Genomic DNA, 27223 nt, shown 5'->3' on the forward strand with positions numbered 1-27223 from the left:
AGCTGGTTTTTTTAAAATGTTTTTATCTATCTGATGGCAGTATCGTTTAATAAACATAAAAGTAAATCTTTGTATAGCCCCACTTGCCAGGTCAATTTTTAACTGTTAATTTCTCCAGATGAGGAGAAAGTAAGCCATGTCGCAAATTGGCTGAATTGCAAGGGAGGCTTGACTGTTGGATACCTAACTACTCTCTTTCTGGAGCGGAGTCAACTGCATGCACTCTTCGCACCCATCTCTGGAATGGCTAAGGAAAACTTTTGCAAAACAGTTTGGGCGGACTTACGATGGCCTTATCGGGGAACAAGGCGATGGCCTTCAGGAGCAGGCTGTGTCGCTGCGTGAAGAGCACGGCGGGCGCCATGAGGAAGGCAGCCCTGACGACGGAATGCATGCGCGGCACCAGCTCTAGCCACGTGTAGAATGCGTTGCCGCCCGAGCTAATCCCCACGAAGAAGACGCGGGGGTTCCCCGTCAGGCGTCGCGTCAGCGTCAGCAATGCCGGCATGTCGTACCGCCCCACGTCGTCCAGCCTGAAAAGTGCGCGTGCAAAAAGGCGGAATAATTACCCGCAAATGACATGTAAAAACTGAGGTTTAAAATTAATATAAGTTACTCTAAATTAGACTAAATTCATGTAAAGTATGTCGTACCATACGTCAGAAAGCCTTGCACGATATTTACTTATGCAGAGTGGTCAGAGACAGTATAAAAAGCTAATAAGGATGTTGCAGGGTAGGCTGTGCCTAGAAGTAATTATTAAGGAAAAAGTTCTATATGTTTTGCCGTTTTCAGTATAATCAGCACTGAAGTTACCCGCCGATGGAGGTTTGAAAAGTTCTCGGAATCACCACAAGAGGACAGCGCTAGCGCAACGAGTTGTTTACATGATATTGGACTGTTGCCTACTGCGTGCCACGTCAGTGCTCTTGGAAGAGAGCTGTGGTGGTGATGTAGCTCTGTTGTTCCAGTGTAGTGATTTGCGACGATGGAAAAAAATCGAGATTCGAGCGATGATTAAGTACTTTGTAAAGAAAGGTATGAAAGCAAAGGACATTAATGTCGATTACCAGGGCACACTGGGGGAATCTACTCCTTCATATTGAACTGCTGCCAAGTGGAAGATTGAATTTAAATTTGGTCGGGAAAGCTTAGATGATGACCCGTGCAGTGATCGGCCAAGATTTGTCACTACTCCAGAAATCATAGAAAGAGTGCACAAAATGGTCATGGAGGATCGCAGATTGAAAGTGCGTGAAATTGTTCACGCTTGCGAGATGTCATCTGAAAGGGTATATCACATTTTAACTGAAGAATTAGAAATGAAAAAATTATCTGCAAGATGGGTGCCGCGACTCTTAACACTGGATCAAAAACGAATGAAAATCGACGTATTGGAACAATGTTTGGCCCATTTTAGGAGAAACGAACAAGATTTTTTGCGCCGGTTTGTGGTCACAGATGAAACTTGGGTGCACTGCTGTACCCCAGAGACAAAACAACAGTCAAAGCCGAGGAAACATGCTGATTCTCCGCCAACAAAGAAAGCAAAGACAATTCCTTCGGCGGGAAAGGTCTTGGCATCAGTGTTCTGGGATGCAAAGAGGATTCTGTTTGTAGATTGTCTCCCCACTGGCCAAACAATTACTGGAGAATACTATGCTACCTCCGTGGACAAATTGCAACAAAAGATACGATAAAAAAGGCCAGGTTTAGCAAGGAAGAAAGTCATCTTCCATCAAGACAATGTGCGCCCGCACACATGTGCCATCACAATGGCAAAATTACATGACCTAAGGTATGAACTGTTGGCACACCCGCCTTATTCACCTGATATGGCTCTGTCAGACTTCCATCTCTTCCCAAAACAAAATTTTTCTTGGTGGACGAATTATTTTGTGAGCCTGGAGGAATCTCATTTTCGAGATGGGGGTCAAGGCACTTGAACATCGTTGGACCAAGTGCATTAATCTACAAAACTACATTGAAAAATAAAAAAAAGTTTCAGTGTTGTAAGTACTTTTTTTTTATTCTGTTCCGAGAACTTTTCAAACCACCCTCGTAGTTACATATACTGTATACCCATACGATCACGGACCCTGAAGACCATGCTCCGACCTCACAATGTTCCTCCATAGATTACGATCGTGTGCACTTTGGATCCAGTTCTCATTGACACCTAACTGCTGAAGGTCTTTCTGCAGTTCATCGTCCCATTGCTTCCTTGGTCTTCCAATTGGACGAGTTCCATCAGGTTTTCGCTTAAACCCAGCATTTTTCTGGCCGTCTAGCAATGTTCCCTGCGAGGCTTATTCTCCACGCTTTCATTTTCTTCATGATGTGTGGTGCTTAATTGGTCATTGAGTTTCGGTTCTTTCTACTTCTCCAAGAGTTCTCTTCGCAGATTGGTGCAAATACATTTATCATGATTTTCCTTTCAAAGATCATCCTCTTTTTGTGGAGCTTAACGTATTTGTCCCATATGATAATACCAGTACTGTCACTGCATTATAGGCCTTAATCTCAACTGACGGGTTTTTGTTGATATTATCTGCTCCTGACTGGAATAAGTTTTAGACACATTGACAATACGTTGATTAATTTCTTGATTTACATTACATGCCTGGTGAACCAAGTGCTGAGTACTTAAAATTTTTCACTCTGATTATACTCCCTATTTCATCCTGCAATGCGGCGCTTTTAGGGGCTTCTCTGAATACTTCTATAATTTCATTCTTCTCCATATTAATCGTCAGACCAAACTTACTAGCTTCTTTGCTAAGTCTGTTACAGTTTGTGCCCTCTCTTCCTCTTAATCCACTATGGCTGCAATGTCGTCAGCACATTTCATAGCTGTGTTCTGCCATTTAGAATCACCCCATTACCTTATCTTTTCATTTCCCGAGTTGATTTCTCGAGCACCAAATTGAAAGATGTGGCAAAATGGCATCACGTTGTCTCACACCTGTTCTGATATTGAATTTCTTGGATAGCTCCCTCTGGTATTTCACCTTGGCTTTTGTCTCTGCTGTACACACCTTCACCAAGTTAATTAACGTTGTTGGTATGTCAAGCTCTCTGAGGTTGTAGGTAATCAGTGTATACTAACATACGCATTTGATGAATCCACAAATGTTACCAGGAACCGAAGGCTGACTTCCCAGCACTTCCCCCAGATTTGCATATTGGTAAATATTTGATACATGGTTGATCTTCCTGCCCAAAAACCTGCCAGGTACTCTCTAACGTCATCTTCAGCAAAAGGCTTCAGATTTTCAAGAAGTATTAGTGATATCACTTTGTATGGTACACTTAGTAGAGTCATACTTCTATAATTACTACAGGTCCCTTTATTGTTCTTTTTGAGCAGTGGGATAAGAGTAGCTTGACTTCCACTCTTTTTGGATCTCCTCCTTCTCCATTCTTCAGTTACGAGACTCTATATCTCTTTCTGAAATGTTTCACCTCCTGCCATCCAATATGTAGTTGCACGTTTAAATTCAATCTGCCAGACAAAGTGCCGCCAAGCGTGCTCTTCGTTGGGTTTCCTCAAACCGAAAAGACTTATTTACTATCAAAAACAGTCTTTATCACAATTTATTTATTACGGTGACCGGTTTCGACCACTACTGTGATCATCTTCAGACCAATGAGTAAGAACCTCCTTCTGCTGGAGTGATTCTCCAGCAGAAGGAGTTTCTTGATCATTGGTCTGAAGGCGATCACAGTAGTGGTCGTAACCGGTCATCGTAATAAATAAATTGTGATAAAGACTGTTTTTGATATAAATATTTGTAACACATTGATCACTGATCACTGTCATAATTGTAAAAATTCTGTCACTAAATGTAATTGGGTTTTCTCTTTTGACGCTAGTCAGTTGTCAGAATGAGCATTCTAAAGAATTATGTCAGGGTGAAAATACTAGATAAATTAATTTTTCTCTCTTAACAACATGTGGGCAGGGTGGGTTCTTCCTTGGCTCGGGTATGAGGTAGAATGAAACAGCATTTTTACATAAGATAACTGTTGTTGCAAGTTTCGTACAATAGTTTTCTTACTGGATTGTACTGGCTCGGAGAGCGGCAGCTGTGCCGTTTGCGAAGCCTTCTGCTGCGGCAGCGGCGGCGGCGGCGGCGGCGTCTGATTACGCGTAGCGGTGTGTATCTCGTGTTGCCGTCTCGCCCAGCTGACTGGAGACGCGTAGCGCGAGGTGGCCCGTTTAATTATTGCGAGTGAAGTCGTGCATCGGATGGTGATACCTTGGATGTGGCGTCCCAGTGTTTCACTTCTCTAAGCGGCCGCGTGTGTTGTGCGTCGGCCAGCAGAGCGGCGCAGCGGTGGAAGGCCAGTGTCCCGGACTCGAACAACGGACTCCCGCTTGCCAGTCTTCGGCTGTCAGATCTTCATCCCAGCTCACAGGTGACTGCTGATGTGAGGCCGTCTCCTTCCCGTCCTCACGAGTCACCTGGGTACGTAAAAATCCGTCTTGAAATACCTTTTAACTTCTGTCTTCTGGCGCCGAGGCTGCTACTTGCTATTCCATTACAGCGGCGGACTTCATGCGTCTGTGCATGATGTAGTCTCATCTTGCATGACGGTCTTCAGTACCGAAACTGACTGAAAGCTACTGGTACTCTTCTCTTCTTCCTTCGTCTTCTTCGTCTGTTGTCTTCATCTCTCGGGCCCACTGTGACTCGCGTATTTATTCACTTCAGTTCACTGGAGGTGAACGACTTCACGGTCATTGCCTCGTCTGTCACGTTGAAAAGCTTCTCGAAGAATCTTCTTAACGTCGGTCATTGGCTCTTGGAATGTAGGCGAGGGCCTTTGATCACATGTGACGACTGAGAAACACGTGAGCCGGTCATTGCCTCTTCTGTCATGTTGAAAAGCTTCTCGAAGAATCTTCTTAACGACGGTCATTAGCTCTTGGAATGTAGGCGAGGGCCTTTGCTCACATGTGACAACAGAGAAACACGTGAGCCGGTCGGGCGATGCCCTGACGGCTGAATCGACAGCGTCCGCTTATGTGGAACTTGCTGACTTCACGGTCATTGTCTCTTCTGTTCTGCTGTTCCGCCCGCTGTTTGCCAGTATGTAACTCTCTAAACTAAACCAAGTTTTTCATTTATATTCTAATTTCTACTTCACTTTTATTTCACTAATTTATTTACTTAAGTACCACTCAACATAATGTATTCGAAAAGACTTAGCTTTTGCTCACCCATCTTAAGTTTATCACTTCCGAGAAAGTCATCTTTTAATTAGTAATGAGCATTTGAATAAGTGGTAACTCGGGGACCAGTAGTCGTCTGCGCATTACCATATTTTAGCACCTGCAGATGCTTGAATCTGCATACACAACGACCTGATTGGCTAACATCAATGGTAATTAAACTGGAATTGGCGTGATCACTCGAATTTTTTATGAACAATTATTTCTCAGTAAAACCTACCCTGCAATAACGTTACAAGCTTTTCAGACTGTTTCCGACCAGCCTGCACTCGTATAAATAGCATCGCCGAGCGAAGAAGCCCTAAAGCGCATAGACGATTTTAGCTGCCACACGCAACACCTACGAATGTTCTTTATAGCAGGTTTTTGTATCCACAGCACGATAAACCGAAATGCCACAGCTATAAGATCGCACAATGCAGTACAACAACAGATTCTGTTTTTTTTTTAAAGTTTGGCAGCAAATGTGGCTTAATGTAAAGAATGTTAAAAATATTCCATATTTTAAGAGATGGTAGTAGGGATAAAAAAAAATATAGAAAAGGAATGTCCAGTAAACATGGGTTCTAAAACGCATACCTTAAGAGCCTTAAGCACTGTTCAGTAGAGGGAAAAGTGTTTCGCAGTAGCGAAGATGTACAGGTGCTCACGGCACTTAACGTATGCATTTTAGAGACCATGTTTATTGGAGTTTTTGCCTTGTCCATACTGCCACCTCTCAAAGTATGGAACACTTTTTTAAACATTCTGTGTTTCAGTTTGACAGTGTGCCTGGTAGTGTCATGCGTTTATCTTATGAATTTATCAAGTATCGGTAAGTTAAGGGAGATGAGTGAGGTTCTACAACTTTTTCATTAATTCAGGTGACTGTTTCTATTAGAGTGTGTGTGCAGTAAACAAAACCCTAGCTATTTAATTTCATTTAAGGGGGGTTGGACGTCAAACGGGCCGACTTGGAGCAGGAGAGGCACCACACGACATTTTATTTTCAACTGTCTACACTTTTACAAATAAACTCATAAAACTTTGTCAGCATGACCAGGAAGGATTCACACTCATAGCAGTGGAAGTGCAAAAACATAACAGAATAATGTTTTTTAGATATGAAATTTCATCATTTTTTCACTTACTGTTGGCTGCATTAGTTGCTATAGGTATATTTTTCTTCACAAGTAAGAGAGATTCTTTGATGAATATTGCACAGTCGTCGGTAACAGTACCATCGGCACTGCGCAGCGAAGGTATTGACTGCGTCTTGCCGCTTGTGTACTTTACATACGACCAGAATTTCTTCGGATTTTCTACCAAATTTATGGATGACAACGCGCGACCGCATCGAACTGCACAGGTGGAGAAACTCTTGGAACGAGAGGATATTCGGCAATTGGGCTGGCCTGCCCGTTTCTGCAATTTAAATCCCATCGCGTGGGATGCGTTGAGGAGACGTGCTGCGTCACGTGCACGTGCACGTGCACCAACCACCATCCAGCGACTGACGACCGTGCTGGTGGGCGAATGGAAGGCCCTGCCGCAAGAACTGCTTACGAACCCTGTGACCAGTTTGGGGGCACGTTGCAGAGCATGTATTATCGTCCATGTTGATCAACACTCTATTAAGAACCACGTATCCAGGGAACCATCATAGACCGAGATGACTTCAGTGTAGTTATTGTCTTTGAATAAAAGAGTCATCTCTGTTCGTCTCATTGCTTGTTTATTTCAGTTACTTTCTGTACTATACTGTAGCAATTCTTTCCTTGTATGGTCCAAGTTTCATCGAGCTACATTACTTTGCAGTGACACGCTATGTGAAAGCTACTTTCACCTCTTTTTTTAAAAAATAAAATGATGTGAGTTCAGAGATTTTGCAGCGATTCCTACAGTGATATGTCAGGTCTTTCCAAGTCAATAACAAGTGCCCTTGATTTCATTCAAGAACTGCACTGGATCAGTGAAATTGATGCAATATGATTAAGATAAACAACTCTAATGGGAGACGTAACTACCATTACTACAGTGTACATTATTTGCTGCATAGCGTTTGGCGCACATGACCTGAAGCTCTCCCATGTAGCTGGTAGGGTAGGCCGCTTACGTGTATCGCCAGTACTGTGGGTCCCTGCGGGTCCATTTGCGGTGCCTTCTGGAGTAGGCGCAGCCGCGCTGGTTGCCTAGGACTACGTCATATCCGGCGTCCGCCAACATGTATGCTGTTGGCAGAAAACTGAAATCAGCGAGACGTGTCAATCGTTGCCGCGTCAAATGTTACTTACAATTTTAGACCTACCTCTATGCCATCAGTATTTCCTAAGTTACTGAAAAGGCTGTGTATGTAAGGGTAATTGATCATTTTATATCACATGATTTGCTATCAAATGTACAGTTTGGCTTTAGAAGTCGTTTAACAACTCAAAATGCTATATTGTCTTTTCTCTGTGAGGTAGTGGATGAGTTAAACAAAAGCTTTCGAACGCTTGGCATATTTTTTTATTTAACTAAGGTGTCTGATTGTGTTGATCACAAAATATTGCTCCTGAAGTTGGAGCAGTATGGAATACGGGGAGTAGCTCACAATTGGTCCACCTCTTACTTTAGCAACAGAGAGCAGAAGACCATTATTCACAGTGCTGAGAATATCTGTTCAAATGGTTCAAATGGCTCTGAGCACTATGGGACTCAACTGCTGAGGTCATTAGTCCCCTAGAACTTAGAACTAGTTAAACCTAACTAACCTAAGGACATCACAAACATCCATGCCCGAGGCAGGATTCGAACCTGCGACCGTAGCGGTCTTGCGGTTCCAGACTGCAGCGCCTTTAACCGCACGGCCACTTCGGCCGGCTGAGAATATCTGCGATGTGGGGCCTGAGTGGGTTGCAGTCCAATGGGGGGTGCCCCAGGCATCAGTGTTGGGGCCACTCCTGTTCCTTATATGTATAAATGATATGCCTTCTAGTATTACGGGTAACTCTAAAATATTTCTGTTTGCTGTTGACACTAGCTTGGTAGTAAAGGATGTTGCGTGCAACATTGGCTCTGTTTAAAATAGTGCATTTCATGACCTAAGATCATGGCTTTTAGACAATAAACTAACGTTAACTCAGAGTATGACTCAATTTTTATAGTTTCACACGATTCAACAAAACCTGACGTTTTAATTTCACAGAATGGGCATATGAGTAGTGAAGCTTAACAGTTCAAATTTCTAGGTGTTCAGATAGATAGTAAACTGTCGTGTAAAGCGCACGTTTAGGATCTTGTTCAGAGACTTAATGCTGCCATTTTTACTATTCTAACGGTATCTGAAGTAAGTGATCGTTCGACATGAAAATTAATCTACTTTGCTTTTTGTCATTCGCTTATGCCGTATGGCATTATATTTTGGGGTAACCATTCCCATTCTAAAAGGATATTTTTGCTGAGAAACGGGCGGTCGGGCAATAAGTGATGTATGTTGGCGAACCTCTTGCCGACCCCTGTTCACGAGTTTGGGTATTTTGTCACTGGCCTCTCAATGTATATATATTCCTTACTGTCACTTCATGTTAACAATATTGGCTTATTACCAAGAATTAGCAGCTTTCACTCAGTTAATACAAGGCAGAAATCCAATCTGCATTTGGATCGCACTTCGTTGACTCTTCTGCATGAAAGTGTGTAGTGTATTGCTGCATCCATTTACAATAAGCTACCACAAGAATTAAAAAATCTTAGCAGTAATCCATGTGTTTTCAAATCTAAACTGAAGAGTTTCCTCTTGGGTCACTCTTCTATTTTGTCGAGAAGTTCCTTGAAAAATAAGCTGATTCTTGTTGTATTGTTGATTGCGTTTTTTTAAACTTATGGCTTGACTTTTTTCGGGTTCATGAACATGTTATTTTTATCTGTTATTACTTTTATGTACTGACACGTTCCATGACCTTAGAGATTAGCTCTTCACTTTGGTCCTACGGAACTTGATATGTAAAAAAAAAGAAAAGATACAAGCTCTGGAAGTGAAACGCACGTACGAGGATATTCAGGTTACAGTACTTTGGCCCGTCTGTGTCCATACTTGTCAGAACGATCGTCGCTGGAAAGATTATGAGACACTGTAGTGCAAAACATGCACAGCAGCCAGCAAAGAATTAACCTGTCCTTTATTTTGTTAGTATATTCTCCGTCTTTATATCTGTCTTACCTACTTTGATTTGTCTTTTCACACACACAAACATGCACACACACACACACACACTAACCAGCACCATGGACGTGGGAAGAGACAGGAATGTACACCTAGATAGAGGGGTTGGAGAAAAATTTGGAAACACCGCGCCATATGCATGTTTAAATAGAAATGCAGATGTTAGTGAAGCATGCAGCTGGTGCTGTTGTTGTATTTGGCCACGAACGCCACCTGTGCCGTGTCCCCAGTACGATACAAGTGTCAGTCGTGGTCAGAACAGTGTTCTGTGTGGTCGTGAGTGCATTGTGTTGGAGTTAAGCGAGTTCGAACATGAGCATATTGTTGGTGATTGTATGGTAGGTGCTTTTGTAGTGTTTGGTGTTTCACGAGGCACCGCATCGAAGATTTATATCACATACAGTAAAAGGGGAAAAAGTGTCCCAAAAAGAATGACCCGATTTTAACTTATAATAATATTGAGATAAATGTCACTAGGTAACTGAAACAGCGCTAGATGTAATTGGCATGGTCTAGAGTTTCAGAAAAAATTCGGTAGATGTCGCTACGAGCGCTGACCTGGAGAGTGCAGCCAGTCTCGCGCAGTATGGCGTCCGCACAACAGAAGGCGTATTGTGTTATTGAAATTAGTCGTATTCAATTATTGATCGCGGTTCAGTGGGCGTTTCATATTCGATTTCGTGCTAAACCACAATCACCAAAGAACATTCGAAAGTGGTTTAAACAGTTTGAAGAAACAGGGTGCCACTGTAAAGGCAAAAGTCCTGGCCGCCCACGCGTTCCTGAACAAACAGTGGAACAAATCCGACGAGCATTTGAGTGGAGCCCCTGGAAGTCTACCCGTCGTGCTAGCTGAGAACTTGCATTACCGCGCACGACAGTGTGGCGTGTGTTACAGCGTCATTTAGCCCTCAAACCATACTGATTACAACTGGTACAAACTCTTCCAGGCACTGACAAAGTGAAGCGAGTGAACTTTACCAATGGTATTCGAGAGGAAGTGGAAGATAACACTTTTATGTCACGGTTGATATTCAGCGATGAGGCAACTTTCCATATTAGCAGTAAAGTTCACTGTCATAATGTGCATATATGGGGGGCTCGAAAATCCTCATGAAACAACTGTACACGAACGTGATTCACCAAAAGTGAATGTTTTTTGTGCTGTTTCGCAAAGCAAGGTTTATGGACCCTACTTTTTTGAGGAAGAAACCATAACAGGTTAGTAATATCTTGAAATGCTGCAGAACTGGTTATTTCCACAACTTGACTCTGACAATTTCATCCATCAGCAAGATGGTACACAACCGCACTGGCACAACAATGAGCGCAGTTTCCTCAATGCCAACGTGCCTCAACATTGGATAGGGCGTACAGGACCGCGACACCAGGCCTTATACTCTTGGCCTCCTAGGTCTCCTGACTTAACACAATGTGATTTCTTCCTGGGGGATATGTTAAACAATGCGTTTACGTTCCCCCCTTACCTCGTGACACTGATGAACTAAAAACCAGAATATCAGATGCTGTAGCTTTAGTGACAGAAGATACCTTACGCTCAGTTTGCGATGAATTCGGCTATCGGCAAGATGTCGTCCGTGCAGCCAATGGAGGACATATTGAACATTTATGATGGATTTTTTATAAACTTCTGTCTTTTATGAATAATTTAGTATGCTGTTTGTTGGTGTTCAGCCCTTCTTCCTAATAAGTAATTCTATTTAAAATCAGGTCATTCTTTTTAGGACACCCTGTATTATCCGCTAAGTCACAGCGTGGACAAAAGTGTGTACTGAGTGATTGTGGTGGAAGAGGATTTTAATGGCAGATGAGAGGACGACAGCTGCAGAATTGAATGTCACACTCGCAAACCCTGTCACCAGCAAAACAACTCGAAGGGAGCTCCAGAAGCAGGAAATTGCAGGGCTCGAGCTGTGTCACAGGAATTCTCTCCCCCGTGGGCATTCCTGCAATATTCAGAATATGTTCCTAATGAAGCTCCAAATAGCCTACAACACCGGGACTTTACCCTTCGCGTTTTTGGCATGCAAGGAAGTGGATGGCATGTGGCCAGGGAATATTCTGTGTACTGATGAGGCACATTTTATTCTGCATGGTGCCATGAATGTACAGAAATGTCTCGTATGCGGTTCTACTCCACCAAATGTTGTGCAGAAACGCCCGCTGCATTCAGGTTATGTGACTGTGTGGTGTGGGTTTACAAGCTCCTTCATTCTCAGTAGGTTGTCCTTCGAGGAGATGACACATCGTGGCTCTGTCAGGTGTACACTGACACCCGCACGTTATGTGGATGTACTTGTACAACACATGATTCCGGCGTTGCAAGAACGCAACTGTGTCCACACCATTATTTTCATGCAAGATGTTTTTGTTTCGCTTTAGGGCGCGAAAACAACTGTGGTCACACGACCCCAAGTCAAAACTATAGAACACGAAGACAGAGGAGTTAAAAAACGACTATAGTCAGTCCCAATTGACATAAGAGAAGACAGCTGAAAACAGGGACGTGGAGAAAGGGCTAAAAAAGACACCATACAGAAACGCAGGGCCAAAACTAAAAATTAAATGGCCTTCACCATATTGTTTCGGCGGATAAAAAGTAAAACGCGGTCGACAGCCCGCGCGTCAGTTGCTAAAGCGGCCTATAGCTGAGACGGCAGACCCAAGCGCGAACGTAAACGGTTAAGAAATGGGCATTCTGTCAGGGAGTGGCGGACAGTTAAAACTTGGGTGCAGTGTGTACAAAGTGGTGGGGTAGCGCCGCTTATCAAATGGCTAAAAAGGCAGTGCTCAATACGCAGCCGAGTTCAAATGACCTCCTCCCGGCGGGAGGGCACGGAGGAGGTCGTCCAAACCGCTGGGAGAGGCTTCACAAGCCGGAGCTTATTCCCGTGAAGGGAGGACCATGGGCGATGCCAAAGGGACACCACCTGCTGACAGACGGTAACACAGAGATCATCGGAGAGAATATAGGAACTAGCGGGCTGAGGTACGAGGACTGCAGCCTTGGCAGCAGCGTCAGCAGCCTCGTTTCCTGGCAGACCGACATGACCAGGAACCCACACAAACTTCACTGTGGCTCCACATGTCGCTTGTCTGGTGAAAGATTTGCTTCCAGAAATCTTTGGTAACAACCGCTTCGTCTCTAGGCAATTTTAAGATGTGTGGTCTTCCAGATTCGCCAACCTTAATCCATGTGACTCCTGGTTGTGGGGCTAAGTGAAAGATCGTGTCTATTATGGATGCGTTCGGGCTCTTCCTGATCTGAAGGATTCCTGATCTGAAGGACAGCATACGGCGACATATTGCTCGCTGCGGGTACTGCCGATCATGCCCTGTTGCAGATGCACATTGCTGGTGAATCGGAAGACCATACTGGACGCACATTATCTGATGCATCGTTATCATGTGTCTGACCGTTCCTACCCTTTTCCTGGACCCACACCACGTTCAGACTGCTTACAGCGCCACATTTTCAGCTGGTGGTAGAAAGTGGCACTATTATTGTTTTGTGCATGCTCCACACATACGATATTCCAGTGCCTTGTGATGAATACAGTGCACACTGCAGCACTCGAAACACCGTCAGTCTGATAGTAACCACTTAGAATATGACTAAGCGACAACCTGGGCCCAGTTTCATGTTGACTATCTGACGGACATTAGCATCCAATTATTTGTTACTGCTATCTATCACTTGTATTTTGAAACATCCCCTTGAAAAATTGTGAATGACAGTGCTGAAAAAAAAACTCTTACGTTGATTGATACAGAGACAGCTGAATAAAAATAAGTGTACTCAGACAATTTTCTCTTTACGTATTCTGATCGTCACTATACTGACACACAATATTTTTACCGCAACGCAATCTGACTTTCAATAATCTCTACTAAAGAATGGCCCTGACTAACAATAACCTATACCTTTCACGAATCACTTACCTCACAAAAATCTTCGTTATTCGAGCTACTGCAATACAGCGAGCGCCAATACTGGCAGCTAACTAAAAGACTCTAACTACTGAAGGCACTAACTACTGATAGGCATAGTTAGCAAATGAAAGATTTTGATAGAGAACAAACAATGTACTTACCTTAATAATGTTCAAAAGTCATCACATATATCTATCAATTCATGACAACCATCTTTAAAAATTTCCTTTTTCTGGCGGACTCACGTCCAGATCGTCCACCTACAGTAACCTCTCAGAACTCTGGCATCTCTCTCTCGACATCCACCACTGCTGGCGGCTGACCTCCAACTGCTCAACGTGCTGTTCACTTCCAAATGCCCAACACTACAATAGCGAATATTCCAACTATGCCCACCAGCCACAGACTGCACACAGCTCAGTCAGTGATTTTCATACAGAGTGCTACGTGACATTACCAACATAAAAACCTAAACAGCCTACTTACAATTTTTATTTCTCACCAGCTGGCAATCCTGGCAATGCCCAGATATTTATTTACGGCTGAGTCCAAGACTTCTTATGCATGGAATTTATTTTTGACTGATGAAGCTTCTTTGTATAAAAGTGTGAAAAAGTACGATTGAGGACATGGGTGAAGAGCTTGTTGTTTCACTAACATAAGAGATAGCCACGTACAGCTGGCTATGAAAACAGCAACTGACACCAAGGTCCACGACTTCTAGATACAGTTTCTGGCGCTGTGCTTTGTTTATAAGCATGAAATAACATAAGCTCACCGGGAACCGTACACGTTTAAAGCGAAATGGTGAACTATTAAGAATAAGCTGGATTTGGGGATGAAAACTCAAATGCGCTATTTCCTTTCAAAATTTCCGCTTCTATGATATTACGTTGGAGAGAGGTAACTTTAAGCCTCTGCGAGTTAAGGGTTCCGAGGAGTGAGATAATGCATCACACTCTCGATCAGAGCTAAGTAATTTCAACATTAGTCTACGTTTGTAAAGATAAAATTGTGGTGCTTAAATCTGTCACTGCTGTAAACTTCCGCAAATAAGTTCATAATTTAAAAAAAACTTACCTAGGAAATAAGTCACAAGAAGTAAAACCTATCGAAAGAAGCAAAATAATGTCGTTAGGTTTTTAATGCATAAAGAAAAACCTGTAAATCCATATATTCTATCCAAGGAAATTCGTTGTTGTACTCATGATAAAGAATGTCAGTTAGATTCCGTAGAAATGTTGGAACACGCGAGGCAATACTGACCCTACGACTTTTCTTAGAAGATAGATTAAGTAATGGCAAACCTACGTTTCTACAAATTGTAGACTTGGAGAAACCTTTTGACAATGTTGACTGGAATATTCTCTTTCAAATCCTGAAGGTGGCAGGCGTATAATGTAGGGAGCAAAAGGCTATTTACAATTTGTGCAGAAAGCAGATGGCAGTTATAAGAGTAGAGGGGCATGAAAGGGAAGCAGTGGTTGAGGAGGGAGTGAGACAGGGCTGTAGCCTGTCCCCGATGTTATTCAATCTGTATATTGAGCAAGCAGTAAAGGAAACAAAACAAAAAGGTGGAGTAGGAATTAAAATCCTTGGAGAAGAAATAAAAACTTTGAGGTTTGCCCACGACATTGTAATTCTGTCAGAGACAAGCAAGGACCTGGAAGAGCAGCTGAACGGAATGGACAGTGTCTTGAAAGGATATAAGATGAACATCAACAAAAACAAAACGAGGATAATGAAATGTAGTCGAATTAAATCAGGTGACGCTGAAGGAATTAGATTAGGAAATGAGACATTTAAAGTAGTAAATGAGTTTTTCTATTTGGGGAGCAAAAAAGCTGATGACTGTCGAAGTAGGGAGGTATAAAATGTAGACGGGTTATGGAAAGGAAAGCGTTTCTGAAGAAGAGAAATTTGTTTACATCGAGTATAGATTTAACCGCCAGGAAGTCTTTTCTGAAAGTAGTTGCATGGGGTGTAACCATGTATGGAAGTGAAACATTGTCAATGGCTCTGAGCACTATGCGACTCAACTTCTGAGGTCATCAGTCGCCTAGAACTTAGAACTAATTAAACCTAACTAACCTAAGGACATCACACACATCCATGCCCGAGGCAGGATTCGAACCTGCGAAACATTGTCGATAAACAGTTTAGACAAGAAGAGAATAGAAGCTTTCAAAATGTGGTGCTACAGAAGAATGCTGAAGATTAGATGGGTAGATCACGTAACTAATGAGGAGGTAATGAATAGAACTGGGGAGAAGAGGAACTTGTGACAAAATCTGACTGAAAGAAGGGACCAGTTGGTAGGACATGTTCTGAGGCATCAAGGGATCACCAGTTTTGTACTGGAGGGAATAGTCGAGTGTAAAAATAGTAGAGGGAGACTAAGAGATGAATATACTAAGCTGATATAGAAGGATGTGGGTTGCAGTAGTTACTCGGAGATGAAGAAGCTTTCACAGGACAGAGTAGCACGGAGAGCTGCATCAAACCAGTCTCTGGACTGAAGACCACAACAACAGTCATAAAAATAAGATTGTGCTGTTTAAATCTGTCACTGACCTAAAATTCCCAAAATACATCTCTACTGAGTAAAAGACTAAAGGTACTGAGTATTGGCTCTAAGTGTTGTGAAAAACTAACAGCGCCTTGTATTGGGTCTTTGGTGTACTATGCCATGATGATTAAACATTCAAATTACTAAGACGAATGGACGAGTTTAGATAAAATTTTAAATTACAATATCTTTTCTCTCCATGTTCCAATTTTGATGAAATAGTCTATATATTGCCCCAACCTGCACTCTAGTTAACTGTGAAAACCCATAAATATTCATCGAGAGATTTTTGGAGATTAGCGTGCTCAAACAGACAAACAGGTGGACATAACGGTTTTGCAGTTTTATGATCAGTATAGAACATATAGATGTCTAGCGTTGTAGGCTAAAAACCGTTTGTATTTGTATTGGATGGGTTGTACTGATAAATGCGGTTAAAGCATATAGAATTAAATTACCGAGCATGGCGTCTGGTAAATATGTAGAGATTTGATAAATTAGCACACTATAGGAAGAGATGGAGGTTGGTATGGTACACGATGTGATCAAAAGTATCCGGACACCCCCGCCCGGAAACATACGTTTTTCATATTAGGTGCATTGTGTAGCCACCTACTGCCACGTAGTCCATATCAGCTACATCAGTAGTCATTAGACATCATGAGGAAGCAGAATGGGTCGCTCTGCGGAACTCACGGACTTCGAACGTACTCAGGTGATTGGGTGTCACTTGCGTCATACGTCTGCACGCGAGATTTCCACACTCCTAAACATTCCTCGATCCACTGTTTGCGTTGTGATAGTGAAGTGGAAACGTGGAGGGACACGTACAGCACAAAATCGTACAGGTCGACCTCGCCTGTTAGCTGACAGAGACCGCCGACAGTTGAAGAGGGTCGTAATGTGTAACAGTCAGACGTCTGTCCAGACCATCACACACGAATTCCAAACTGCATCAGGATCCACTGCAAGTACAATGACAGTTAGGCGGGAGGTGAGAAAATTTGGATTTCATGGTCCAGCGGCTGCTCATAAGCCACACATCATGCCGGTAAATGCCAAACGACGCCTCACTTGGTGTAACGAACGTAAACATTGGACGACTGAACAGTGGAAAAACGTTGTGTGGAGTGACGAATCACGGTACACAATGTGGCGATCCGATGGCAGGATGTAGGTATGGCGAATTCCCAGTGAACATAAAATGCCAACAGTAAAATTCGGAGGCGGTGGTGTTATGGTGTGGTCGTGTTTTTCATGGAGGGGGCTAGCACCCCTTGTTGTTTTTCGTGCCACTATCACAGCACATGCCTTCGTTGATGTTTTAAGCACCTTCTTGCTTCCCACTATTGAAGAGCAATTATGGTATGGCGATTGCATCTTTCAACAAGATCGAGCACCTGTTCACAATGCACGGCCTATGGCGGAGTGATTACACGACAATAACATCCCTGTAATGGACTGGCCTGCACAGAGTCCTGACCTGAATCCTATAAAACACCTCTGGAATGTTTTGGAACTCCCACTTCGTGCCAGACTTCACCGACCGACATCGATATCTCTCCTCAGTGCAGCACTCCTTGTGGAATGGGCCGCCATTCCCCAAGAAACCTTTCAGCACGTGCTCGAACGTATGTATGCGAGAGTGGAAGCTGTCATCAAGGCTAAGGGTGGGCCATCATTGAATACCAGCATTACCGACGGAGGGCGCCACGAACTTGTAAGTCATTTACAGTCAGGTGTCTGGATACTTGAACACATAGTGTACCAGCAGAGGGAGCGATGAGTTTGCAAAAGAAGTTATGTAAATGAGAGCGTCGGTGAATTACCCAAGGACTTGTTCCTGCCGCGCAGCACGAAGTTGTCGGAGCAGCCTATGAGCCCTGACATGACGAGCACAGCGCCCCTGTCGGCCGCCGCTGGCAGGATGCGGTGCGCCGTCAGCTGGTAGCCGTCCTCCGTCTCGGTGGAGTGCGTCTCGCACTGGAAGCCCTCTTCCCTGCACAGCTGCTCCTGCCAGCAACACAGCAGAAACGTACCGTCAGTAAAAGAGAAGTCTCCAAGTGTTTCAGTTGCAACTGCCTGTCTCCGATATGACAGGCGCGTCGAGTTAGCCAAAAATAATGAACCGACAGATCTTACTCACTACCTGATCGAAAGTACACTACTGGCCATTAAAATTGCTACACCAAGAAGAAATGCAGATGAAAAACGGGTATTCATTGGACAAATAATTATACTAGAACTGACATGTGATTACATTTTCACGAAATTTGGGTGTATAGATCCTGAGAAATCAGTACCCAGAACAACCACCTCTGGCCGTAATAACGGCCTTGATACGCCTGGGCATTGAGTCAAACAGAGCTTGGATGGCGTGTACAGGTACAGCTGCCCGTGCAGCTTCAACTCGATACCACACTTCATCAAGAGTAGTGACTGGCGTATTGTGACGAGCCAGTTGCTCGGCTACCATTGACCAGACGTTTTCAATTGGTGAGAGATCTTGAGAATGTACTGGCCAGGGCAGCAGTCGAACACTTTTTCTATCCAGAAAGGCCCGTACAAGACCTGCAACATGCAGTCGTGCATTATCCTGCTGAAATTTAGCGTTTCGCACGGATCGAATGAAGGTTAGAGCCACGGGTCGTAACACATCTGAAATTTAACGTCCACTGTTCAAAGTGCCGTCAATGCGAACAAGAGGTGACCGAGACGTGTAACCAATGGCACCCCATACCATCACGCCAGGTGACACGCCAGTATGGCGATGACGTATACACGCTTCCAATGTGCGTTCACCGCGATGTCGCCAAACATGGATGCGACCATCATGATGCTGTAAACAAAACCTGGATTCATGCGAAAAAATTACGTTTTGTCATTTGTGCATCCAGGTTCGTCGTTGAGTACACCATCGCAGGCGCTCCTGTCTGTGATGCAGAGTCGAGGGTAACCGCAGCCGTCGTCTCCGAGCTGATAGTCCATGCTGCTGCAAACGTCGTCGAACTGTTCGTGCAGATGTTTGTTGTCTTGCAAACGTCCCCATCTGTTGACTCAAGGATCGAGACGTGGCTGCACTTTCCGTTACTGCCATGCGGATAAGATGCCTATCATCTCGACTGCTAGTGATACGAGGCCGTTGGGATCCAGCACGGCATTCCGTATTACCCTCCTGAACCCATCGATTCCATATTCTGCTAACAGTCATTGGCTATCGACCAACGCGAGCAGCAATGTCGCGATACGATAAACCGCAATCGCGATAGATTACAATCTGACCTTTATCAAAGTCGGAAACATGATGGTACGTATTTCCCCTCCTTACAGGAGGCATCACAACAACGTTTCACCAGGCAACGCCGGTCAAGTGCTGTTTGTGTATGAGAAATCGGTTGGAAACTTTCCTCATGTCAGCACGTTGTAGGTGTCGCCACCGACGCCAACCTTGTGTGAATGCTCTGAATAGCTAATCATTTGCATATCACAGCATCTTCTTCCTGTCGGTTAAATTTCGCGTTTGTAGCACGTCATCTTCGTGGTGTAGCAATTTTAATTGCCAGTAGTGAATCTGGGTACCTATTACTAGAAATTACTTTGGGGTGTGTCCAACATTCGCTTTTATGATGGCTGAGACTCTGCTAGGGACACTTTCAATGAAGTGGATGAATCTCTGTGGAGGAATGACTGCTCTTTCTACCTCTACAGCTGAATTTGGAGAAGGTTGTGATGTTGGACCCTGGGGTCTGAAGCAGAGTGATCGTTCTAATTCGTCCCATAGATGTTCCATTGGGTTCAGATTGGGAAGCTGGGCAGGCAAATCCATTTCGGGAATGTTATTGTCCACAAACCATTGTCTCACAGATACTGCTTTATGACAAGACGCATTCTCATGCTGATACAAACATGAACTGCTTTTCAACTGTATGAAGTACATAGTGCTGTAAATCGTGTTCTTGTCCTTCAGCATTTATTGTTTTCGTAAGTGTAGTAAGGGCACCACACCCTAACCACGGAAAATATTCGCATACCGTAACATTATCTCCTCATTACTAATTTGTAGGCATTACACATGATGACTTGTTGTCCAGGCATTCACCAAACGCAAACCCTTCCAACCGATTGCCACTGGGTATAGCATGATTCATCCATCTACATCATTTCCGTTCATTCACTGTCCTGTGGCGTCCCTCTTTGCACCACCTCAGGCATCGCCTAGCATTCACTATAGAAACTTGTGGCTTATGTGGAGCTGATAGGCCATTGTAACCCTTCCTTTTCTAACTCCGTACACACAGTCATTGTGCTAGATGGACTGCTGGTAGCACTTTGGAATTCATGAGTGATTCCTTCCCGTGACTGCACGCAATTGCTTACAGTTACCATCCGCATGCTGGTTGGTACCTGTCTCTCAGTACATGAGGTCTCCCTGATTTGGTTAAGCTGTAGCTGTGCCTTCAGATTTCCGTATCACAATCATATTGCCAACAATCCACTTGGGCAGCTTTAAATGGGTTGAAGTGTCCACATTTGAAGTAAATGAACTCTCTTGATCGACCCATTCTTCTGTCACTGCTTCTTTACTGTCAACAGAATACTTCACACCTTTCTTTCACAATGGTGACTATTTTGTTTACATGGAGGCCCCAGACACATTACAGGAATGTTTACATAAGGGGCATGGCCAAGTGTCTGTTTTTTTTTTTTTTTTTTTTTACGTAAGGGTAACAATGGACACATAGAGACTTCTTGCGGGCATCTCATGGTCAATTCCATATTGTATAAGGATGCCTGGATACTTCTGATTGGATAATGCATTCCATTGAGGAAAAATGAAAAGGAATATTAGGTATGAGGCGAGGGTCCACGTTGTTTTATACGAGTAGGTGCTTCAAACACCTACCTTTTTAAACCTTTGGAAATTTGTCGTATATGAGCATTAGGCTGTGAGTAGCGGAAGAATGTACAACATCTCTATGTGACCACTGTTATCCTTATGTAAATAAACCAGACATTTGGGCATGCCTCTTATGTAAACATTCCCATAATGCAGCTGGGGCCCTCATGTAAACAAAATAGCCACCAGATGCTTTTAGCCTTATGTAAACAAGCCACACACTTGTGGTTTAAATTTATGTCTAGGTAAGTGTAATTTGTGACCTTAATGTAAACAAACAGGTCATGTATGCTTTTAGTTATATTTATGTGAGTCTAATTTATTACCACACACTTTTAATCCAATCTTAATTATGATAATTTATGACCAAAAACTGTCATCTTCTCTCCCTCTCTTGTCTAGTGCAGTTGGGTGGGCTGAATTACTACAAATTACGAGGCAAAAATTGACGTCAAGTACTTTGACATTGCAGTGGAAGTGTGAAAAATGATAAGGCGTTATTCTATTGCCGGAATTATTGTAATTTAATGACATCACATCTGCCCATGGCATTTTCTGGAAGCACTCCAATGTATGACCACCTTCCATTTCTATTTACAGTTTTGGACGCTTTGTTACATTTTTGGAGTAGTTTGTTAAAATTTTTGTAGAAACATTGCCAGTTTTTCCCAGTTGGAAACACTCACTTTCAGCCACTTTTCAACATTGTCAACCAGACACAGTAGATCATGGTAAGTATGGGACTAAAACCGTTTAACAAATACCACAGTTCATTATAACAAACTTTAATCCACGGGATATCACTGTAACAGCTGCCACAGCGTGTTATTTAAACAAATACACTAATATACCATGTTTTAACGTTTAATAGTTATTACATGAATTATTTAAACAAGTAGGCTGATCTTCCATCACTTAATGTTTAAATGTTACTACAGTGTATTATTTAAACAAATATGCTCGTGTTACAAATCATGTCTATTTATGTGCGAACGTCTCTCTGTAAGGAATCTATCTTTATATTACAAGTCTGTTAAAAACAATGGCTGACACACTATGACGTCGCCATCAGGCTGCCTGAGAGAAGTTTAACACAGCTGTAACGTCCCCCTTCCTAATCGGCCTATTAGATTGCGATATGAATGACCATGATCACGCATGCCTAATGAAATTTTGCTATGAGTAAGATTATCGCTACAGAAGGAAAATAATACCGGTTAGTAGAAGGGAAGAGCCGGCCGAAGTGGCCGTGCGGTTAAAGGCGCTGCAGTCTGGAACCGCAAGACCGCTACGGTCGCAGGTTCGAATCCTGCCTCGGGCATGGATGTTTGTGATGTCCTTAGGTTAGTTAGGTTTAACTAGTTCTAAGTTCTAGGGGACTAATGACCTCAGCAGTTGAGTCCCATAGTGCTCAGAGCCATTTGAACCATTTAGAAGGGAAGTTTACAACAGACCCTTCTGAAGGAATAATCTACTCTAAAAATAATCTTAATACTGTTAATTTGAAATGGATAGAATTTAGTACAATCGCTCACGAACCACACATGGGGTGGAAAGGGTAACATGTAGTATTTAATACAAAAATTACTGGTGGGGATGAAAAAGGGGTAACTAAATGGTCGCCAGCCCATTAGGGCATAAATATCCAAAATCGTAAGAAAGGTAATGGCAAACAAAATCAAGCAAGTAATCACAGGCATGCAACGGAAGGTTGTCACGCTGTTCCACAACACAACAGTTGACAAGAAAATGAATGAATCAGAAAGCACAGAGTTTGCAATTACTTATTGTGAAGTATTAAATTTTGAAAGCAGAGCTAAAAGAAGTTGCTGCTTAAATAAATGACTGACTGCAACAGAAGCTTTGTTACACAAAAAAATGACTTTCAGTAACCTCAGTGTAATGTAATGCAAAATTTGGAAAAAGGCAAGCAATTTACTTTTAAATATTGAAAGATTGAATTGAATTTGCTTTAACCAATGAGGAACTTATTTACTTTTAACATAAGAACAATAAAAGACATACCAAACCAGCAAAAGTCACTCGCTAAGCTAAATACAGAATAAATGAAACAGCACACCTTTAATTTGGGTTACATCTGTAGTTATTAGTTTCTCCAGCAAAATTTTAAGTTACTTTAAGTAAGAGAAGTTGATACTCAAAATTGCAAATTAGTTAAGCCTCTGATATGGAATACAAGAATGAACAGTTACTGAGGTAGCAAAATTTAGACTGAAACTGGTTATTAGCAAACAAACAAAATTGGCAATAAATAGTGAATCAATTTTCATATTTTTTTGACACACAATGCTTGAATGGAAAGAAGAGGAACCCTGTTTGGTAGTAATGTCCAAGGATAATGACGACACATTTGTCCTACAAGTTTTAAGTATTGCAGGTTATTGTTCAAGAAAGCTAGTCATTAAAGTTTGTTAAAGAAATGTCGTTGGGTAATACTTGTGCAGTATTAGTTATATTCTGTTAGTTAACGGTCTTACGATGTTGAAGTTGTACGAATGATGAAGACTGTAACCGACGACAATCTTGAGCTGCTGCTTGTGGTTGAGTACTGAAAGTCATCTCCAGAGCCAAGGATAATTATTGGACAGGCAATAGTTGGAACTGCAGCTTTCTCCACTTGTCCACTCCAGGCATGCTTTCAATACTCACTAATAAATAAAGTAGATGTGCCTACATTAGCCCGGTCATAGCTGCACACTGCGTCTGTGGGAGCACCGAACAAACACTTCCGCACTCTTTCAAGACTCTATCTGCAGTGTCTTCTCTCTGTTTGCAGCGTGACAGAGACACTCCATAAGCAAATATAAATAACGGCACAGCTACTACCATTAAGTCTTTGCTATTGATACACTTAAACAAAATTTCCTTCACCATTACCCAGTAATTTACAATATTTATATTATAATTACAATCAATTATACAGGGTGGTCCATTGCTCGTGACCGGACTAAATATCTCACGAAATAAGCGTCAAACGAAGAAACTACAAAGAAAGAAACTTGTCTAGCATGAAGGGGGAAACAAATGGCGCTATGGTTGGCCCGCTAGATAGCGCTGCCATAGGTCAAACGGATATCAACTGCATTTTTTTAAAAAAATTGGAACCCCCATTTTTATTGCATATTTGTTTAGTACGTAAAGAAATATGAATGTTTCATTTGGACCATTTTTTTCGCTTTGTGATAGATGGCGCTGTAATAGTCACAAACATACGGCACACAATTTTAGAATAACAGTTGGCAACAGGTAGTTTTCTTAAATTAAAATAAAGAACTTAGGTACGTTTGAAAATTTTACTTCGGTTGTTCCAATGTGATACATGTACCTTTGTGAACTTATCATCTCTGAGAACGCATGCAGTTACAGCGTGATTACCTGTAAATACCACATTAATGAAATAACTGCTGAAAATGATGTCCGTCAACCTCAATGCATTTGGCAATACGTGTAACGACATTCCTCTCAACAGCGAGTAGTTCGCCTTCCGTAACGTTCGCACAAACATTGACAATGCGCTGACGCATGTTGTCAGGCGTTGTCGGTAGATCAAGATAGCAAATATCCTTCAACTTTCCTCACAGAAAGAAATCCGGGGGCGTCAGATCCGGTGAACGTGCGGGCCATGGTATGGTGCTTCGGCGACCAATCCACCTGTCATGAAATATGCTATTCAATACCGCTTCAACCGCACGCGAGCTATTTGCCGGACATCCATCATGTTGGAAGTACATCGCCATTCTGTCATGCGTGAAACATCTTGTAGTAACATCCGTAGAACATTACGTAGGAAATCAGCATACATTGCACCATTTAGATTGCCATTGATAAAATGGGGGCCAATTATTCTTCCTCCCATAATGCCGCACCATACATTAACCAAGATAGCTGGTGTTCCACTTGCCGCAGGCATCGTGGATTTTCCGTTGCCCATTAGTGCATATTATGCCGGTTTACTTTACCGCTGTTGGTGAATGACACTTCGTCACTAAATAGAACACGTGCAAAAAATCTGTCATTGTCCCGTAATTTCTCTTGTGCCCAGTGGCAGAACTGTACACGACGTTAAAAGTCGTCACCATGCAATTCCTGGTGCATAGACATATGGTACGGGTGCAATCGATGTTGATGTAGCATTCTCAACACCGACGTTTTTGAGATTCCCGATTCTCGCGCAATTCGTCTGTTACTGATGTGCGGATTAGCCGCGACAGCAGCTAAAACACCTACTTGGGCATCATCATTTGTTGCAGGTCGTGGTTGACGTTTCACATGTGGCTGAACACTTCCTGTTTCCTTAAATAACGTAACTATCCGGCGAACGGTCCGGACACTAGGATGATGTCGTCCAGGAGCAGCATACATAGCACATCCCCATTGGTCATTTTGATCACAATAGCCATACATCAACACGATATCGACCTTTTCCGCAATTGGTAAACGGTTCATTTTAACACGAGTAATGTATCACGAAGCAAATACGGTCCGCACTGGCGGAATGTTACGTGATAGCACGTACTTATACGTTTGTGACTGTTACAGCGCCATCTATCACAAAGCGAAAAAAGTGGTCCAACTATAACTATTTCTCTACGTATTACACGAATACGTAATAAAAATTGGGGTTCCTATTTAAAAAAAAAAACACAGTTGATATCCATTTGACCTATGGCAGCGCCATCTAGCGGGCCAGCCATAGCGCCATCTGGTTTCCCCCTTCAAGCTAGACCAGATTCGTTCTTTGTAATTTTTTCGTTTGACGCTTATTTCGTGAGATATTTGGCCCGGTCACGATCAATGGGCCACCCTGTAAACATTCACAAATAAATACGCCCTTATGGCCATTACATATTAAATATAGTTTCTGTAATGAAGCTTACAGATTGAGAAATAGCAATATTTTACAAGTTGTCAACTGATATTAAATGGTTAAAAGATTTGAACGGCGCAGAAGGGATTATATCTGTATTTTCAGTGTTACACAGTGACATTATTGTGGATATGTAAAAGCAGTAGGGAATTAAAAGCATCCAAGTAGGAGCATTTCTGTAGACATGTATGTACACACAAGTAAATTAAAAACTCTGTCTGAACAGGGGGCGGAAGGCGCAACAATACTGACCGATAGCCGCATCATCCTCAGCCAATAGGCGTCACAGGATATGGATTACGAGGGGCTTTTGGTCAGCAGACTGCTCTCCCAAGGGCTGAGTGCACGCCTCTTGCCAACAGCACTCAACAGACCCATATGAGTGTTAACCATGCGGGACACCACTTACTTTGGTGACCTGACAGGCACCAGTGTTACCACCTCAGCAAGGCCACTGGGGTACACACACAAGACATCACTAAATTACAACCGCTTGGAGTGGCCGCGCGGTTTGAGGCGCCATGTCACGGATTGCGCGGTCCCTCCCGCCGGAGGTTTGAGTCCTCCCTCGGGCATGGGTGTGTGTGCTGTTTTTAGCGTAAGTTAGGTTAAATAGTGTGTAAGTCAAGGAACCGATGACCTCAGCAGTTTGGTGCCTTAGGAATTCACACACATTTGAACATTTCTTAAAACTAAATTACACTGTAAACAATTTCTTGCACTTGCGCTGATGCCGCTATCACTGGGGTAGGATAGGAAAAATAACAACTGTCTTTACTTAATAGAAACAAAAATGTAGGAAGTTTTCTTTCTTCATATATTTTGTCTGCACCGAGCTATCAGGGCCCAGCTTCTGCACTGTTCCCAACCACTGCACGCCACTGACCAGCTATCGCTTTAGTAGAGAGAGGCAGTGCAGCTGCTTGCATGAGTGTGTGCATGCAGACTAATGCTCCCTTACCTAGCACTCAAGGAATATACAGCCTTTGCTTGATTCAACACCTACCAGGGCCATCATCTGCAGTGGCCACAATGTGTGGAGGGAGCTTCTGAAAGTCTTAAACAGCCTCTAATAATTTCGTATGATTTATCTCTTATTTGTTGGAAATATTTCCAGAAATGAAGCGCTGTCAACATTCCATCACCCTGACACATTTCCCCATAGCAAGACCTACACAGTACCGAGTTTTATGTCAGCTGACTATATACCAGAGCTCATCAGGAAATTATGAAATATCACCACGTAATCCCATAAGCTCAGTGCAGTGCATGTCCCTGCACAACATGTGGCGGAGTAGAACCACCAAACTCCATATGCGACAGTCCTATGCGTCGCTACACCATGCCGAGTGAAATGTTCCTCGTCCATCCAAAGAATATTCGTCGGCGACATGTCATCCGTAAAATGAGCCTCAATGCCTTTTGAACTGTTGACCAGGGAAGAGACAAATCCCGTGAAACAGGTTGAGCACTGGCTGTGCTTATAGCTACAG

General features: G+C 42.9%; 1 protein-coding gene across 4 annotated transcripts in view; it reads right to left on the bottom strand.

The window, feature by feature from the left end:
- LOC126416632 (lipase 3-like) overlaps positions 1 to 27223 on the bottom strand; it is a 156243-nt gene that overhangs the window by 69883 nt on the left and 59137 nt on the right. For 3 of the 4 annotated variants that reach the window (XM_050084395.1, XM_050084394.1, XM_050084397.1), the window contains exons 3-5: positions 17775 to 17958; positions 7335 to 7449; positions 287 to 533 (exon numbers count right to left, since the gene is read on the bottom strand). In XM_050084395.1, coding sequence (XP_049940352.1) covers positions 287 to 533; positions 7335 to 7449; positions 17775 to 17958 — 546 coding nt within the window. Of the gene's footprint in view, positions 1 to 286; positions 534 to 7334; positions 7450 to 17774; positions 17959 to 23512; positions 23595 to 27223 lie in introns of those variants that run through there. The other variant, XM_050084396.1, reaches the window with a different exon arrangement.

This window comes from Schistocerca serialis, chromosome 8 (genome assembly GCF_023864345.2).
Source record: "Schistocerca serialis cubense isolate TAMUIC-IGC-003099 chromosome 8, iqSchSeri2.2, whole genome shotgun sequence".
Classification (NCBI taxonomy): domain Eukaryota; kingdom Metazoa; phylum Arthropoda; class Insecta; order Orthoptera; family Acrididae; genus Schistocerca; species Schistocerca serialis.